At 38.9% G+C, this 18810-nt stretch overlaps 1 protein-coding gene across 2 annotated transcripts in view; it reads left to right on the plus strand.

Annotated features, from left to right (window-relative positions):
* man2a1 (mannosidase, alpha, class 2A, member 1) overlaps window positions 1-18810 on the plus strand; it is a 245178-nt gene that overhangs the window by 42140 nt on the left and 184228 nt on the right. For both annotated transcript variants that reach the window (XM_043710431.1, XM_043710422.1), the window contains exons 5-6: window positions 3721-3848; window positions 16807-16980. In XM_043710431.1, the coding sequence (XP_043566366.1) occupies window positions 3721-3848; window positions 16807-16980 (302 nt within the window). The remainder of the gene's footprint in view (window positions 1-3720; window positions 3849-16806; window positions 16981-18810) is intronic.

Below are 18810 nucleotides of genomic sequence, written 5' to 3' on the forward strand. Positions count from 1 at the left end.
GCCTCGCGACATTTGCTATGATTTATATGTCAGGAATTTGCACAGTCTAGTTTTTCAAAGAAGGACATGTGCAGTTAAAGAGGGGTATAAATAAGGCATTGGAGTTACGAGCATCAAATGGATGGATATAAGGTAATTACTGTTCCCTGACAAAATTTTGAAGTCACTATTTCAGACCCAAGTGGAAAAATCAGAAACATGTTTCTCAGTGTCATTCATTGTCGTCTTGTTTTCTCACCTTTCACACCATTGCTTGAGGAAGGGAAAAATTACATGTATTTATATAAGATAGTTGCATGACTAGTCATAGTCTTTACTACAGTATATTTCTTACAATTCTAGCAGAAATATCCAGATGTTTGTTAGTTAGGGTATTGTGGTGTTGACCTGTGTGCAATTTGCCTTTGTTGAGTCTAGTTAGGCCAGTGGCAGGGAGCTGCTCTGGTTTTATTCTTTGGCTTCTTTGCAGCATCTTGATGAAACCGAATTATTGGTTGGGGCATTTCTGAGTCAATCATTGTGGATGTAAAGTCACATGTCTTCCCTAAGGATCGTGAGTGAACCAGATGGATTATTAATGAAATTTAGTAGTTTTATAGAACTGAGTTTTACCAGAAATTGGCTAAGTTTCAGTTTTGTCACTTTCATGGAGGATTCCTCTCTTTGAACCTTAATGGATTTTCCCCTGTAGTTCTCCTCAGCTTTCCCCATTAGCTGTGTACCACGTCTGTATGGCACCTAGTTCAAGGCACTTTCCCTCTCGCCAGCAGCAAAATACTCAGCTCTGCCAGTATTCCAAGGTCCCTGGTGCTGTTGCCATATTTAAAACTGCTGTCATGCACCATGTAATGTGCTGTCAGTCTGGAGGTGCTCTGCATGGTTCTTGTGAACAGAGATGTGGAGGTTCTGGTAGATGGGATGATGCAGAGAAGAGCTATCCTCTCTTTGGAGGTCGCTTACAGGGAATGATAGCATCAGAACCCACCAGGCTGGTTCAGAGTTACCACCAAGTTCAGTATGATGTCTACTGGAGAAAATCGATGACTTTATGGCTGTGTGAGGGAAAATTCTTCTCTCAGTTTCACACTATCATTTTCTATTTCCCGCACTTTCTTATATATTTCTATATCTGCACCCACTTCCCACCAAAGCCAAAGTCTACTACTTTCACTATTGCATGCAGCACCGTCCCTCACTTTTGTCTATGCCAACACTGTATAGTAACTCTGTGCTGCCTAACCACTTAGGACATCTCATTATCTTGCTCTACTTGGACCAACACTTACAGCTATACCGGCCACTTTTATCTCACTAAGTACCTCCTTTTTTTCTTGTTCCAGGAGAAAATGGTCTACAATAGCTACAATTAACAAAACAGGGAGTGAAAAAGAACAGAAAAATTAGAAAATTTGTGTAATTTGAAATTATCCTGTTTTTTCCACATTATATTCACCTAGATTTGAGTGTAATCTTGGCAGATTCAAACTAAACGCTCTCAATGTGATGGAATTTTAAGTATTAGGTTCCCTTAAATGCTTTACACTGGGTAATCTGTAATAATTGGCGATAGTTCAGAAACCATATGATGCAGCAGTCCCTGGTTCAAAACTCTCAATGGCCTTCGGTTTGAATAGTGATTTCTGTGTTCATAGGAATCCAGTGTCGAATTGTTGGTACCTGCTGTGAGTAGTAGTCAAAGAACAAAGAAAATTTACAGCACAGGAACAGGTCCTTCGGCCCTCCAAGCCTTAGCTGATCCAAATGTACTGTCTAAACCTGTCGGTCAATTCCTAAGCATTTGTATCCCTCTGCTCCCCACCTACTCATGCATCTGTCCAGACTCATCTTAAATGCGAGAATTGAATTTGGTTCAGATTTGTATCTCCCTTGTCTTGCTGTTGCAATTACTTAAAATTCATTTTACATAAGTCTAAATTCAGTCAATTAATCTGCTTGGGTCGTAAAATCTGTGGCGAAAGTGAGGACTGCAACTGCTGGAGATTAAAGTCAAGATTAGATTGGTGCTGGAAAAGGACAGCAGGTCAGGCAGCATCCGAGGAGCAGGAAAATCAATGTTTCAGGCAGGAGCCCTTCATTCCTGATGAAAAAGAAATTCAGTCATTGTGCAGATTTGAAATTAAAAAAGTGTGGTTTTCTGTCAGAGCTGAAACTCCACATGGATCTATCCAACAATGATTTATCTTTTCAAAGAAATTCATTTTGAAATTCATTTGAAACTGTAAATTTGGAAATGGTGAGCATAATTAAATTAAATGAAAAATCATATGCTGCAGTAGTTAGCACTGCTGCCTCACAGCGCCAGGAACCTGGGTTCGATTCCAGCCTCTGGCAACTGTCTGTGTAGAGTTTGCATATTCTCCCAGTGTCTGCGTGGGTTTCCTCCAGGTGCTCCGGTGTACTCCCACAGTCCAAAGACATGTAGGTTATGTAAACTGGCCATGTTAAATTGCCCATAGTGTTCAGGGATGCAGAGATTTGGTGTATTTGTCAGGTTCTACATCCCAGGTTGTCGCATTGATAGGAAATCCCTATGAGAAGTGTCAAGCTTTTAGAGTGCTCGAGTATTGCAAAAACTTGTTATTTCAGATAAATCTGTTGGACTACAACCTGGTGTCATGTGACTTCTGACTTTGTCCACCCCAGTTCAACCGGCACCTCCACGTTATGAGAAGTGTGACTGCACTGCCATCACTAGATTTAGCTGTGTAAACAATTCCTGTTGCAAAACATTAGGATTTTCATAATATGCAAATTAGGTAAAGATTATTAAGCTTTTGTTGCATAGACATTTTGTATATTTGTGATAGTAAATTAAGTGCGTGTGTTGTGAGCTTCAGTTATCTTGCGCTTACAGCGTTCATTGTCCTAATAACTGTATTTTGTTCATGGTGGATTTTAATTTTCTGAACCAGTCACATTTGTCATTATATATCTTTAGTCATATATAGGTTACTAGGTTAACAGAGCTTTCTCATAATTGGACCTAATTCTGTTATAGATTGTTTTGTATATAAACAGTGATTTATGAATCTCTGCTATTGTATCATTTGAATTGATATTTTAAGTACAGTTTGTTGCAAAGAAGACCTGAAGAAATGACTGAGATTCTAGTTCAGAAAATTTTAACTCTTGTTGAAGAATAATCCTGAGTCTTTAAGGTGCTCAGTGTTTGGTGATCTACTTGGGATAATTTGGTTTGAAGGTCTACCTAGTTCCAGCTAGCTGCATGGACTTCTCAGTCGATCTATTCCCTACCAGTGTTCTTTGCGTTGTCTGTTCACTAAAAAGAAAGTCCCATAGACGTAGAGAACCACAGAGCTGCTCTGACATTAGAGAGAGATGGCTGATAATGGTTTAGCCTGAGGGTCACCAAGCTTAAAGCAAGAGGCGAGGTTGAGAAAGTGGGACCATCGTGAGAACTTTAGCCAGTTCAGGAATTGAACCTGCATTGTTGACCTCATTCTGCATCATGAGTCAGCTGTTCAGTTAACTAAGTTAACTAACTATTTGTTCCTAACCAAAGAGCCATTGAAATTTATTTGGTTTCCTATACACAGACATTGCTAGACCTATTGAGTTTCTCCAGCACTTCCTGTTTTTACTTTAGATTTCCAGTATCTACTGAACTTTGCTTTTATTTTAATTTATCACAATGTGTCTTCACTGTGAGATACTAAAACTTTCAGGTTTTTTTTCTAGACTTTGTGAACTAGGTCAATTTGAAATAACAACAGGTGGCTGGGTCATGACTGATGAGGCTAATACGCATATTTACGCAATGATTGACCAGTTGCTTGAAGGACATCAATGGCTGGAGAGAAATTTAGGTGAGAGTCATTCACAGATTTTTCTTGCATCTTTCAACTTTATGTAATTTAACTATTGTCCTGTTTGTTTAGATAGGATCCAAGTCTCATCCTCATTTTTTGAAGTTGCACTGAATTCACAGTCAGTATAATCAGAATCATAGAATTGCTGCAAAGCAGAAAGAGGCCATTTGGCCCATTGAGTCATCATAAAATGACATTGTTAATTTTTGTGCTAGATGGTAATTTCATATATTTGAAAGTAGAAATGTTGTCTTTGTTACAGAAAACATTTTAAAGTAACTGTACCTGAATCTACAACTTCTGGTGGTTCATTCTGCGTATGAATTACCCTCTGTATGAAAGAATTGTCCCTTAGGTCCCTGTTAAATCTTTCACCTCTCAACTTAAAAATATGCTCTCAGTTTTGAACTCTATGACCCTTGGGAAAGACCTGTGCTATTCACCTTATCTATGATCCTCATGATTTTATAAATCTGTATAACATCACCCCTCAGCCTCCTACATCCAGTGGAAAAAGTCCCAGCCTATCTTGCCTCTATTTGTAACAGAAACTGTCTCATTTAATAATGGGGTGACCAGAACTGTACACCATACTCCAAAAGTGGCCTCACCAGTGTCCTTTACTATCTCAACATGATATCAACTCCAGTACTCAGTGGTCTGAGCATGGCTAGCTTGCCAAACACCCTCTTTACCACTCTGTTTGCCTGTGACGCAATCTTGATTAATCCCTGCTTCTCCAAAAATAGATTAATTCCGACCCTCAGAATTGCTTCCAATAGTTTCCCCACCACTGATGTTAGATTGACAAACCTGTATTTTCCTCATTTGTTCCTTGTTCCCTTCTTGAATACTGGTATCGTATTGGCTGTATTCCATCCTCTGGTATATCTCCCTGTGAAAATATTTTAAGCACCCCTGCTATTTTTTCCCTTGCCTCACTCAACAGCCTGGGTTACATTTCATCCAGCCCTGGATATTTATCTAATTCTAAGTCTGCAAGACCACTCACATCCTCCTCTCTGCCGATGTAATTTCTTTAATTGTATCACACACCTCCCTGATTTCTATAACCATATCTTTCCTCTCACTTACATACCATACCAAAGTATTCATTTATAACCATACCTACATCCTCCGCCTCGACATACATATTACTGTTGTGGTTCTTAATGGCCCCTACTCTTTCCTTCGTTACCCTTTTACCCACAGTATGTCTGTAAATTGACTTAGGATTTTACTTTATTTTGTGTGCTGGTATCCTTTCATATCTCCTTTTAGCTCTTCAAATCTCTTTTTAAAGTTCCCTCCTGCACATTCGACACTTCGTGAAATATTCTGCTGTTTTAAGCCTTCTGTAATTGCCATAAGCTTGCCTCCTTCTCTTAATGGAGAAAGTGAGGTCTTCAGATGCTGGAGATCAGAGATGGAAATGTGTTGCTGGAAAAGCGCAGCAGGTCAGGCAGCATCCAGGGAACTGGAGAATCGATGTTTCGGGCATGAGCCCTTCTTCAGGAAGAAGGGCTCATGCCCGAAACGTCGATTCTTCTGTTCCCTGGATGCTGCCTGACCTGCTGCGCTTTTCCAGCAACACATTTCCATCTCCTTCTCTTAATACAGTGCATGTATCCCTCGATATCCAAGGTTCAAAGGATTTGATGATCCCACCCTTTTTTCTTGGAACATGTTGACCCTGTACACTCCAGATTTCTTTCTTGAATCCAACCCACTGTTTTAAGACAGATTTAGCATTCTGGCCAAATCTTATCTGATCTTATTAAAATTGGTCTCCCCCAGTTGAGAATCTTGATTTCAGGCCCTTGCTTGTCATTGAACATAACAATCTTAAATCTAATGGAGTTACAATCGCTGTCTGCAAAATACTTCCACACTGATTCTTTAACCACTTGCCCAGCTTTGTTACTTAAAATCAAGTCCCCTTCATTGTCGGGCCTTCTACATACTGGCTTAAAAAGCTGTACTGGATGCATTTTAAGAATTCTTCTCTAAACCTTTCACACCATGACTACCCCAGTTAATGTTGAGTAAGTTGAAATTCCATATGTAACTATGCTATTACTTTTATACTTCCCTGAAATTTTTGTGTGTGTCTGCTTTTCTATTTCTTTCGGACTGTTGGCTCCAAGCAATGTGTTTGCTCCTTTTTGGTTTTTAAGTTCAATCCAATGGTTTCCTTTGATGAACCTTCTAAAATGTCATCCCCCTTTACTGTTGTAATAAATACCCTAATCAAGATTGAGACATGTCTTCCTCTTTTACCTCCTTTACTATTTTGCCTGAAGACCCTGAATTCTGGGATATTGAACTGCTAATCTAGGCCTCCTCTTAACTTTCTTTCAGAAACAAAAGTGACATCGTACACATGTTTTAACTTGTGCCATCAATTCATCAGTCTTGTTTGTCACTCTATTTTCAATGAACTCAATACTGTCTAACGTTGCCAAACTCCTTTGTGCCTTAACTGGTCCATAATGTCTCTGCCTTCCTGACTTGTTTCGTCTTTTAATTCTGACTGTTCATCTTTAGTGATTCCCTCTTCTTGAATCCAGTTATTACCTGATTTAAACTATTAATTGTAACTAATGCTACTAAACTTGTTTTGTGCTAATGAGTCAAAGTGTGACACTAGGAAAGCACAGCCAGTCAGGCAGCATCCGAGGAGCAGGAGAATCGACATTTCGAGCATAAGCTGTTCATCAGGATTCCTTGACACTTTTTGACTCTGATCTCCAGCATCTGCAGTCCTCACTTTCTCCTGCTTTTCTACTAATACTCATTTAGCTCACATTGCAGCACTTAATCCCATTGAAATTCTTTAAGTGTCTGGTGCCAACTGTAAATTAGCTGGGTATAGTAATTGCAAAAGGCCAGATGTTGCTGTCAGTGATTTTGTGTTACTACATAGAGCCCAATTGTTGAAAACCCCCACATTCTGTGATCAATTAATAATCACAGCAATAATTAAATCTTGCTCAAATTTATTACTAATCTGGCTGTAAAAACTCGTGAAAAGGTTATTCCACATTGAATAAAGCATCACTGGATATTTTACTCAGTGTCCTAACTTTGTAATTACAGTTGAACTACCACATACCTTGTAAAATGAATATTTGTGGAACATCTGATGTCGTCATTTTTATAAAATATTCCTCAACATTATTCTTTTAATAACATTTTATAACATTTCAACTTCTAGCTAAATCCTGGGCATTCATCAGATAACTCCTATATCACATTACATTGATTTTGTCCTTTGCTAAATTTTATTGGACGTGAATGATAATCAATGCATTTTAATTACTGTTTTTCTGTCTGCAATAGTATTTCCTTATACTTAACCAACTCAAAGACATAATTGTACCTGTCTGTTTGGGGATATCCTTGTCTTGATGCCAGATTCAAACTATGGAATATGAAAGGGAAAATCCATGTCACTTAAAATGTTGGATTCTTTTGGGCAGTCAATGAAAATACATTACTGACAAATACTTTAGTTTCATTACTAACTGCAAACTCTGTGCTCTGCACACAGTTTTTGAGCTTTAATTCAAATTCATATTATTTCATCAATTTTGATGGAAGGTCAATGATCTGACCTATCATTCTTTCCCACATTCACAGGAGTAAAGCTGTTGAGTTTTTCCAGCATTTTTTGTTTTTAGTTTGGCTTAGTAGGTTTGAAATAAGTTAATTGATTTATCTACCAAGATTTTTGCTTCTAAGTCAGGAGCACAGAAGTAAGAAGTTTTCTGGCTCTGAAAAGCCAACCCAGAGAAACATGCCACAGATGATTGGAGTTTTGATCCTTAGAAATAGATCTAAATAACCTGCAATGTGAAGGGTGCAGTCTGTGGAATGTAGACATAATGCAGAACGCATGCACACACATGCGCCTCCATACATGTGCACACACAAGTGCACAGACAAACCCCCAAATGCGTGTGCATCCCTACGCGCACCTGCGCACAATCACACAAAGATATCACACTCACACATGCGCACACATGCCCCCACCCATCTTATTTGCACACACCACACACATCGCACGCACACATTTTGAACAACATTAATGTAACATATTTCCAATTCCTGTTAACACAAAAGGTTAAAGCCATGAAATGTGACGTGATAAATGGAACCCAACCAGGCCCAATCTTTAATGAAAAATATTCCAATACAGCACTGCATCTACCCAACAATGTGGAAAATTGTCCAGGTATGTCCTGTATATAAAAAGCAGGTCAAATCCAGCTGAATTAGCAGGTCAAACCTAGTCAATTTCCGTCCCATCGGACTACTCTATCATCAGTAAAGTAATGGGAGATGTTAAACAGCATTGTGTAGTAATAACTTGACCACTCAGCTCCTGACCATGTTCCAGCCTTGGTTCAAACATGGATAGAAGAGCTGAACTCCAGAGGTGATGTGAGAGTCCCTGCCCTTGACATCAAGACTACATTTGACCATGTGTGCCATCAAGAAGCCCTCACAAAACTGGAATCGATGGGAATGTGTGGCAAACTCTGAAGAGTTTGAGGTCATACCTGGCATATTGGGAGATGGTTGTGATTGTTGAAAATCAGTCATCTCTGTATCTCTGCAGGAGTTCCTCAGGGTAGTGTCCTTGGTCAAACCATTTTCAATTGTTTTCATTAATGACCTTCCCTCCATTATAAAGTCAGAAGTAGAATGTTTGCATCTGAGTGCACAATGCTCAGCACCATTTTTGCAACTCTTCAAATACTGAAGCAGTCCATGTTCGAATGCACCAAGATCTGGACTCTATCTAGCTTTGGGATGAAAAGTGGCAAGTAACAGTCACACCAGAAAAATGACAATCATCAGGAAGTGGCAATCTAACCATCTCCCTTGGCATTCAGAATCCTTCCAAATCAACATCTTGGAGGTTACCATTGACCAAAAACTCAACTGGACTTGCTAGATAAATACAGTGGCAACAACAGCAGGTCAGAGTATAGGAATGATGTGGAGGTGCCAGTGTGGGACGGGGTGGGCAAAGTCAAAATTCACACAACACCAGGTTATAGTCCACCAGGTTTATTTGAAATCACAAGCTTTCGGAGCGCTACTCCTTCACTTCGCCTGACAAATGAGCAGTGCTCTGAAAGCTTGTGATTTCATTTAAACCTGTTGGACTATAACCTTGTGTCACATGACCTCAGAATTTAAGAACACTGCAATGAATAATTCTCCTCCTGATTCCTCGAAACCTGGCCACAACCATCTACAAGGCACAAGTCAGGAGTGTGATAGAAAATCTTCCACTTGCCTGGATGAGTGCAGCTCTAACAACATTCAAGAATCTTAATACCATCCAGGACAAAGCAAACTGCTTCATTGGCACTGCATCCACAAACATCTACTCCCTCCACCACTGACATTCAGTAGCTACAGTGTGTACTATCTGCAAAATATAAGTCACAACTTCACAACGATCCTGAAACAGCATCTTGGAAACCCGCAACCATTTCCATCTAGAAGAACAAGGGCAGTAGATATGTGGGAACACCACCACCTGCAAGTTACCTTCCAAGCCATTTACCATCCTGACTTGGAAATATACCATCATTTGTTCACTGTCATTGGGTCAAAATCCTGGAATTCCCTCCCCAAGGGCATTGTGGATCCACCAAAAGAACATAAACTGCAGTGGTTCAAGTAGGCAGCTCATCACTACTTTCACAAAGGCAATCAGGGATAAGCAATAAATCCTGGCCAGCTAGCGACATTTGTATCCCACAAGTGAATAAATTTTAAAAAATGTTAAAAATTGTGGTAAATGTACTGGAGGAAAACCTATGGTATACGTTTGTTCCAATATTATTTAATATGGATGTTACTTCTATATTCACTTTTTTTCTAAAAGGGCAAGGAAGTACTTTTTTGAATGACTATTCCAATTTTAAGACAAATATTAACTTGGGAAAAATTAGCATTAAAAAATTCTGTTGTTGGAGAACTGCCATGTTGTTACTGTTTAATTCTTGACTGTAGTCCTTGTTAATGCAGATACTGTACAGAGACCAAGTAAATTTCCCAGTGGTACAGAGAATTTGAACATGGGACATGAATAGGCCTTTCAATCCATCAAGCCTACTCAACAATTCAATTAGATTATGGCTGATCATCTATCTCAGTGCCACGTTCATGTGCTATCCCCATATAAAACAGGGGTTAAGACATTCAGCCCATATAGCCTGCTCTGCTATGAGATTATGACAGATCATCTATTACAATTCCATTTTCCGGCATTACTAGGCAATTGTTAGTGGGCAAATAAAAGAATCTGTGCTAGGACCATAGCTTTTCACAAGCTGTAGAAATTATTTAGATGTGGAGATAAATTCTAACATTCTCAAATTTGCTTATGACACTAAATTGGGTGAGAATGCAGGTGGTGAGGAAGCTACAAGGAGGCTTCTTGATGTCGTAATTCTCCAGAAATCAATCTATCTCTAACTTGAATATGATCAAATATGGAGCTTCCACAGGCTTTTTGAGTAAAGAACACAAAAGGTTCACCACCCTCTAGAGAAATGTTTTTCTCATACCCACACTTCCCAATTTCTCTCAATTTAAGAAATATTCTGCTTTTCTGTTTTTTCATACAAAGTGAATAACTTCACACTCAGTCACATTTATACTCAATTTACCATGTTTTAGACCCCTTGACGCCTCCTTGTAGCTTCCTCACCACCTGCATTCTCACCCAGTTTAGTGTCATCAGCAAAGTTGGGAATGTTAGAATTTATCTCCACATCTAAATAATTTCTATAGCTTGTGAAAAGCTATGGTCCTAGCACAGATTCTTTTGTTTGCCCACTAACAATTGCCTACCATTCTGAGAATGATCCATTTAGTCCTACTGTCTGCTTTCTATCTGTTAACCAATTGTCAATCTGTACTAGCATATTGCTCCTAATCATATACATTCGAATTTTATTTACTCACCTCTTATGCGAGATCTTATCAAAAGCCTCCTAAAAATCCAAATACACAACATCTACTGGTTTTTCTTTATCAATGCTGGAAATAATATCTACAAAAAAGTTTGTCAAACATGATTTCCCTTTCATAAATCCATGTTGATTGTCCCCAATTTTATAAATGGGAATTTGCACATTCTCCCCATGTCTGCGTGGATTTCCTCCGGGTGCTCCGGTTTCCTCCCACAGTCCAAAGATGTGCAGGTTAGGTGAATTGGCCATGCTAAATTGCTCAAAGTGTTAGGTGAAAGGGTAAATGTAGGGGAATGGGTCTGGGTGGGTTGCTCTTCGGAGGGTCGGTGTGGACTTGTTGGGCTGAAGGGCCTGTTTCCACACTAAGTAATCTAATCTTAAAAAAAATGTTTTCACCAAATGTATTGTCACATGTTTTAAGACATTCTAACATTTTCCTTCGCTTAGACATCAAACTAACAGGGTACGTAGTTCTCTACTCCCTCCCTTTTAAAAATCCTGTTCACCATAACCTTTGCAGAATCTATGTAATCTTGAAAGATAATAACTAATGCATACACTATCTTACTAGTGACCTCCTTGAATACTCTGGAATAAAGCTACCTGATCCAGGGAATTTACCAAACTTTGACGGTTGATTTTTCCAGAGCTGCTGCTTTGCTGCTGTTAACCTTTTAGTTCTTAAAGTTCATAATTCTGTTGTTCATCTTGTATTTCTGGATGATTATCTGTTCTTTTTTTTGTGAGGACAAATGGAATATAACTGTTTAGTTTCTCTGCCATTTCCCTGTTCACCACTTTAAATTCTCCTCTCTGCAGCGGTTATGGGCACCCATATGTCTTTGTCAAACTTTTGTCTTTCATTTGCCTAAAGAAGTTTTTACAATTTGTCCTTATGCATTAGTATTATGGTTTCTTTTTTAATCAGTTTCTTGGTCCTTTTGCTAGGTTCTCATTTGCTTCCAAACATCAACCTTTGATCTAATGCAGTCCTTAATATGTTTTGTTAAGCCGGTTGACTTATTTTTCCCTCTTGGGTGTTTGTGATGGAATGGATATTTGTTGTTGACGATGTAATAACTTGTTACGAATTATTTATAGCCTATCTCTCATCAAATCCTTCAATGTATTTTCCCAATCCATCATAGCTTACTTGCCCCTCATGGCTTCATTGGTTACGCTTGTTTAGATTTAAGACTGGACTTCAAGTGGACTCTGTAGCATACAAACTCATGGAATTTCACAATTATGTTCTGGTCAATCTATGAACAATTTGGGTCCTGTATCTAAGGCAAGATATACTGAAGGCAGTTCAGAAAATGTTTACTCGGTTGATACCAGGCATGTTGGGACTGTCTTAGACGAGAGATTGATTAGGTTGGGCCTATGCTTGTTGGAATTTAGAAGAATGAGGACTGACCTTATTGAAACATACACAAATCTTAGGGAGATTTTTTTCCCCTTGTGGGACAGTCTAGGCCCACGAGGTAAATCTTAGAATTAGGGGTCGCACATTTAAGCCAGCTGGGGAGGAATTGCTTCCCGCAGAGGGTAGTGAACCTGTGAACTCTTTGTTGCAGAAACCTGTTGGGGCTAGGTTGTTAGTTATATTCAAGGCTGAGATAGACTTGTAAGCAGTAAGATAATCAGTGGTTATGGGAAAAGGCAGGAAAGCTGGAGTTGATCATCAGATAAGCCATGATTTTATTGAATGCTTGATCAAAACTTGATGGATGGACTAGCCTAATTTCTGTTTCTCTATCTTTATGGTCTTATTGTCCTTATTTCCCAAAGTCACCTTTACAGGGTTCTTAATGATCTGTTTCTGATCTCACAGCAATAGTCCTATTCATAGTTGGCTTATCAGTGTAGTGTTCCAGATATCCATTTGTTATGATATGGGGAAAACCCCTTTGCAAATTTAAAACTCGCAACACAGAAAAGATTTATCCCGTGCAGTAATTTGTGAAAATTCAAGAGGTCAAGAACTATTTAAATTAAAAATTAATAACTTTGTTTCTTAAAGTATAACAGATAATGATTAACTAACAACTCCTTCCTCTAACCTATATTTTACCACCTTCTTCTACAATACTAGTCCGACAAAACTCCCGATTGATTTACAAAACAAAACATCTTATCTCAAAACCAGGCAGCTTTCAGTTTTTTGTGTATTCCTGTCATCGTCTTCTTGGGTATTCTGCTTCACAGGTTACTGATAATAAAGGTACATTTTAAGAGAGCTTATTTTTCAGGCAGTCTTTACATTGCTTGGAGCTTGGCAGTTCTCCTCTCAACTTTCAATTTTCCCTGGTCCCAAAGCATCGGATTGTGTCATTGACTTTTGAGATTGTCAAAATACTCAATTCAAGCTTGATTGAAATTTGGTATTTTCGGGGTATAATTTAAACTGATTGGCAGAATTCAAATTTTTTTAATCTCATAGCAACTCAGCCAGTGCTATCTGTTCTGAACCAAATGTTACATTGTTTCTTATTGAGAATACTTGGTGATGTCCCTGCTAGCTTTTGACTCTCTTAAAGGTACAGAACACTCACATCTTCATAACACATTTAATGTGCATTCCTGAAATTCATCCTCCACAGAGTTGGTGCTGATTTGATTAACCCTATCTATGTATAAATTGAAGTAGCCCTTATTACTGTGTTTGCCCATGGTATCATAACAGGTAAAAACGATGACTGCAGATGCTGGAAACCAGATTCTGGATTAGTGGTGCTGGAAGAGCACAGCAGTTCAGGCTGCCTGAACTGCTGTACTCTTCCAGCACCACTAATCCAGACCATGGTATCATAACAGTCAGTCAGGGACTAACTTGATTACAGCGCAGTGAATTTGCCAGTCAGTCAGCTGTTTGGTCCTTCTACTATCCAGGGATCATTGTTTTTGCTGCCTGGAGATTAGCCACAGCCAGACCTTCAGGTGAAATCTAACTGGTTTGGGAATTACTGATGCATCTGTTGGGGAGTTGTGGAGACTTTGGACTGGGTGCTTTGCCATGCTTAGTACTCACAAACATGGACAGGTGATAGGCCATGATCTGTCTGGGAGGTTTGGACAGTACTGAGCATAGGTATTTTCGGGAACAGTCCATGGACTGTTGGGAAAGTAGGAGAATGGAGTCTTGGGGTGAGCTGCATTGTGTTGTGCAGCTGAGTGGCTAATGCTGCTCTCCAAATGTAAGAATGGAATCTGAAAAACATTGGAGGAAGCATGAATATGGAAGGGTGAGGCGAGAGTTTGCAAGTTATCATCTCTGGTTTCATGGAAATTTCGATAGTGGCAATGGCATTGCAGAAAGTCACAGGCTTAGAGGGAAAATCTTGAATATTTGTAGTCATATGAAAGGGGTGGATGGAAATGTGGGGAGCTTGAAAGCTGATGGCATTGACAATGGGCAGCACCATGAAACAGAATGTGAAGATTGAGGTTGGTAATCTTGACCTTCAGCACAGCTAACAACTCTCACAGCAAAGCATGAATTAAATAATGTGCAGGCAGGGTAAAGATGGGGCAGGGGTCATGGGGGAGGGGTGCAGGTGAGATGAGTGAGGAGCAGGACTGGGTGGGGGAGGGGCAATGAAGGTAATCTCTAAATTAAAAGCTAAATCCTGTGATTAATGGAGATTTGAATTACAGGTTGTTCTGCTGTAATGCACATTTCGATTACCAAATTCGCTGTGACGCCATTGACAAATTGGGGACACTTTCTAAAGTGCCAACTTTTAAAACGTGTGTTAGCTGTAACAATTACATCGTCAACACGTTAAGCGCTGTTTCTAAAGCACAATTTATCTATATTGTGGGGTTGCACAAGAATGCACCCATCGCATTATGGAAGAACTATCTATAATAGAGTACTGGAGAAATTCAGCAGTTTTGGCAGTATCTATGAAGAGCAAAACAATCTTCCAAGGAAGAGTCAAAATCATTTTTAAAATTAACTTTGTTTCTTTCTCCATAGATGCTGTCAGACCTGCTGAGTTTCGCCAGCACTTCTATTTTTATTTTTAATCTCCCAACGTTGTTTGTTGAAATGGCCTATGCTATCTGCGTCTGAGTAAAGTGAAAAACCTCAGAGATCCCTGTAGAGGCATTACATTCCCATCCTCTGTTAGACCTCCATGCCATTATGCAACATTTTGAAGCTCAACGTTTTGAAGTTGATGTGCAACCCAGGATCTACCCAAAGAGAAAATAGAATAAACACTTTTAATTTTAGTGCTATATAAATCTTAAACCAAGTATATATAATTATTAATTGTGTCCTCTTCTCATCCAAGTTTCTGTGTGACACTGATAATTGCATTGTCTGGCAGTACTTTATAGTCTGTGTTGTAGTTTGAGCCTGCTTGTCATATCAAGTCCATCGAATGGTGAGACAAGTGTGATGTTTGGACTTGATTATTTTCGTTTGGAAGAAGGCCGTCTCAAGCCTTGTGGAATCTAAATCAGATTTCATTTTAAAAGCTAAGGGTGATAGAAGCAGGCATTTTTCTCTTGTTTACAAGTCCCCAGAAACTCTCTGTCCCTTGATCTGACCTTTGAATTAATATCTTTTCCCAGAGTAATTATCTCCACAGCCTCTGATTTCGCAATACTTTTAGTCTCCAATAATCTATGCATCTCACTCTTGGTTATGTTTAATTACTGAGTATGCCCAACTCTCCACTGTAGAAATTCCTCTAAGATTCGCAATCGTCTGAGTGAAAAATGTGTTTGACTTATCAAGCAGTGGAAGGTGTGGAGTTTACATGTAATCCATGATGAAACATGATCTAATTGAATGCAGACCAGGCTCAATGAGTCATCCAACTTATTCCAGCTCGAATGCCCTACGTGAAATATAACAATTTAGAGCAACTCCAATATTTACTATTTGACAAGGTAGCAAATAGGATGTTGAAAGAAATGAGATGCTCGAGATCTGAAACAAAACAGAAATAGCTTGAGAAACTCAGCAGGTCTTGCAACATCTTTGGGGAGAAAACAGAAGAAATGGAAGAATTTTTAAAAAGGGTGAAAATTTTTATGGTATTACATTACTTGACTGGGAGTCAGTGTAGGTCAGCAAACACAGGAGCAATAAATGAATTAAGATATGGACCTCAAACCTTTGGATAACTCCCTGTTTATAGAGGCAGAATTTGGGCAGAGTCTTTTGGAAGAATCAATTCAGCAATAACACAGAAAAGAAAGAGTTTGGCAGCAGATGAGCTGGACGAAGTCAGCAATGTTAAGTGAGTAGGTGATCTTGGTGTTGGCATGGATAGATTGTCAAAAGCTCACTCGGGTCAAATCTGATAGAGGTTGTGAATATTCTGAGGGTCACTGGACCTGAAGCTTTAATCTGATTTCTCTCCACAGTAGCTGCCAGACCTGCTGAGTTTTTCCTGCAAATTATGATCTTATTTCTGATTTCCAGCATCCACAGTTTTTTTTTGTTTAGCGGTTGCAAATACATTGGATTAGTCACAGACTATTGCCAGAATGAGGGATGATGTTGATGACTAGGAAATGGCTTCTGGAATGGAGGCTAATGAACAATATCTTCAATCCTATGAATCTTACATTGGAGGAAGTTTCATGCAGTATGAAAGATTATATAAGCCTTTTGATTATTTTCCATGATTGGAGGATCCCATTAGAATTTAGGCCAGTTGTCTGCTTAAGAAATGTTACAATTCATCTCTTTGTGACTACATGAAATTTTATTCATTGCCAGATCTAAGCATCCATTTACAAACTTACAAACTTTTATAAACATAGTTACTTAATAAATATAGTACTTTGTATAGCTGAGCTTGATATTTGTTTCTGAAGAAATAATGTTAAAATATATTTATTCCCCTTCTATACAAAGTAACCATTTGCCATCTTCCCTTGGATTGCCAGTTTATTAACTAACAATGCATTTTTGTTCACTGTGGCAGGAATAAAGCCTAGATCAGGATGGGCCATTGATCCGTTTGGGCACACACCAACTATGGCATACCTGTTAAAACGAACAGGTATTTCAAATATGCTAATTCAAAGAGTCCACTATTCTGTGAAGAAATACTTGGCTAAACAAAGGGACTTGGAATTCTTTTGGAGACAGAATTGGGGTATGTGAAATTAATATATTGTATTTATTAGTGAAGTAACAGGTTGTAAAACACCGAGGTTACAGTTCTTAAACTTTATTTATAAGAAATGTATGTCAGGGTTTTAATAGCTGTCCATACCAATTACATAGTTAATGAAACCATATAGACTCTGCTGCATTCTAGCAAATTGCCTCCTTTGGGGTGGTAAATGTTCTATGGTTTCTGTGACCTCATTATTTATATTGGATGGGCACTGAATATGAATAGTGCAAAAACTCAATGTTTAGTACCACAAGAGGGTAACACATAATTCATAGAATCCCTGTAGTATGGAAGAAGGCCATTCAGCCCATAGAGTCTGCATCAACCTTCTGAAGAGCACCCCACCCAGACCCAGCCCCCTACCATATCATGTTTTACATTTACTGTGACAAGCTCACATCGCCCACACATCCCTGGATATTACAGCCAATTTAGCATGGCCAATCCATCTAACATGTGCATCTTTGGACTGTGGGAGGAAACTGGAGCACCCGGAGGAAATCCACCCAGACACAGGTAGAGCATGCACACTCCACACAGACATTCGCTCAAGACTCGAATTAAACCCAGATCCTGAGCACTGAGCAAACGTGCCACCCTCATCGTCAGATAACGATATGATAGTCATGGAATTCAATCTCCGAAGTAACAATTCTAGAAAGCATTTAATGAAAGTGGCATTGGACTTAAGTCATGATAAATCAATACCCTTGATATTCTCTGCCGCATGCACTGCTATTGTTATGACACACAATAAATAATGCTCTGGGCATATGCTAATGATAAATAAGTTCAAAATGTTTCATATGAAAATGTAAATTAATCGGAAGTTATGTTTCCTTCTGTATTTATTGGTGCTAGGGAAGCAGGATAATCTGGAATCTTGGGCTTGTTGACTGTTGTCACCTGTGGGCTTCCCTAGACACATGTAAAGGGTCCATGCTCAGCGTTAAGAGTTATGGCCAATGAGCAGAACCATTAAATTTCTGCAAGAAATAGGTGCAAATAATATGGCCTGTGGACCCTGATCCCCATCTCCCTTGATTCTAGACAGACACAAATTTGTCTATCTGAGCCTTAAATGCATTCAGCAATGGAGACTTGACAACCCTCTTGGAAAGAGAATTCCAAAGATTTTCAACCCTTTGAATGAAGTTATTTCTCTATATCTTAGTCCTGAATGATTAGCCCCTTCAAGGGAGACTGGCTACTTGCAGGAGACGATCCTTCGGGAAGAGAACTTGTGTTCATTTTGAGTATGCACAAGGGAAACAATAGGAAACCACCTCATGCATTCTTTTCTTTAATCATCTTGCTGATTGAAAGTGATCAAGTGAATAGATCATGAGATATGCAAAAACGAACAAAAGATGTACCTTTGGGTAAAACCCTTTTTAAAACACAATTATTCAAGGAAGACATACCTGAATATACCTGCATACTGAGTTAACCCTTCATCGTCATTATTGTTCCACTTTATCCTGCCAAAACAAGTGTGAAGAACTCATGGACTTCTTTGTGACTATTTATTTAGTTGCTATAACCTGATGCACCTCTCCTCATTAAACCAAAATCCATGGCTTTCTGTATCTGCTATCCCCAATCAGCTCATAATATTTCAGGGTTCATTTTGTCTGTGAAACTTTCATCAGAATTCCTTGACAAGATTTCCATTAAATTGCTGCTGTCATGAAGATATGATACCTGTAGTAATTTATGAAATCATAATATCAATGGATATCTATTTCTATCTTCGAATTTTCTGAGGAATACATTGAAAGGAGACTGGATATAGTGGTGAATAAT

Source organism: Chiloscyllium plagiosum, chromosome 2 (genome assembly GCF_004010195.1).
Source record: "Chiloscyllium plagiosum isolate BGI_BamShark_2017 chromosome 2, ASM401019v2, whole genome shotgun sequence".
Classification (NCBI taxonomy): Eukaryota; Metazoa; Chordata; class Chondrichthyes; order Orectolobiformes; family Hemiscylliidae; genus Chiloscyllium; species Chiloscyllium plagiosum.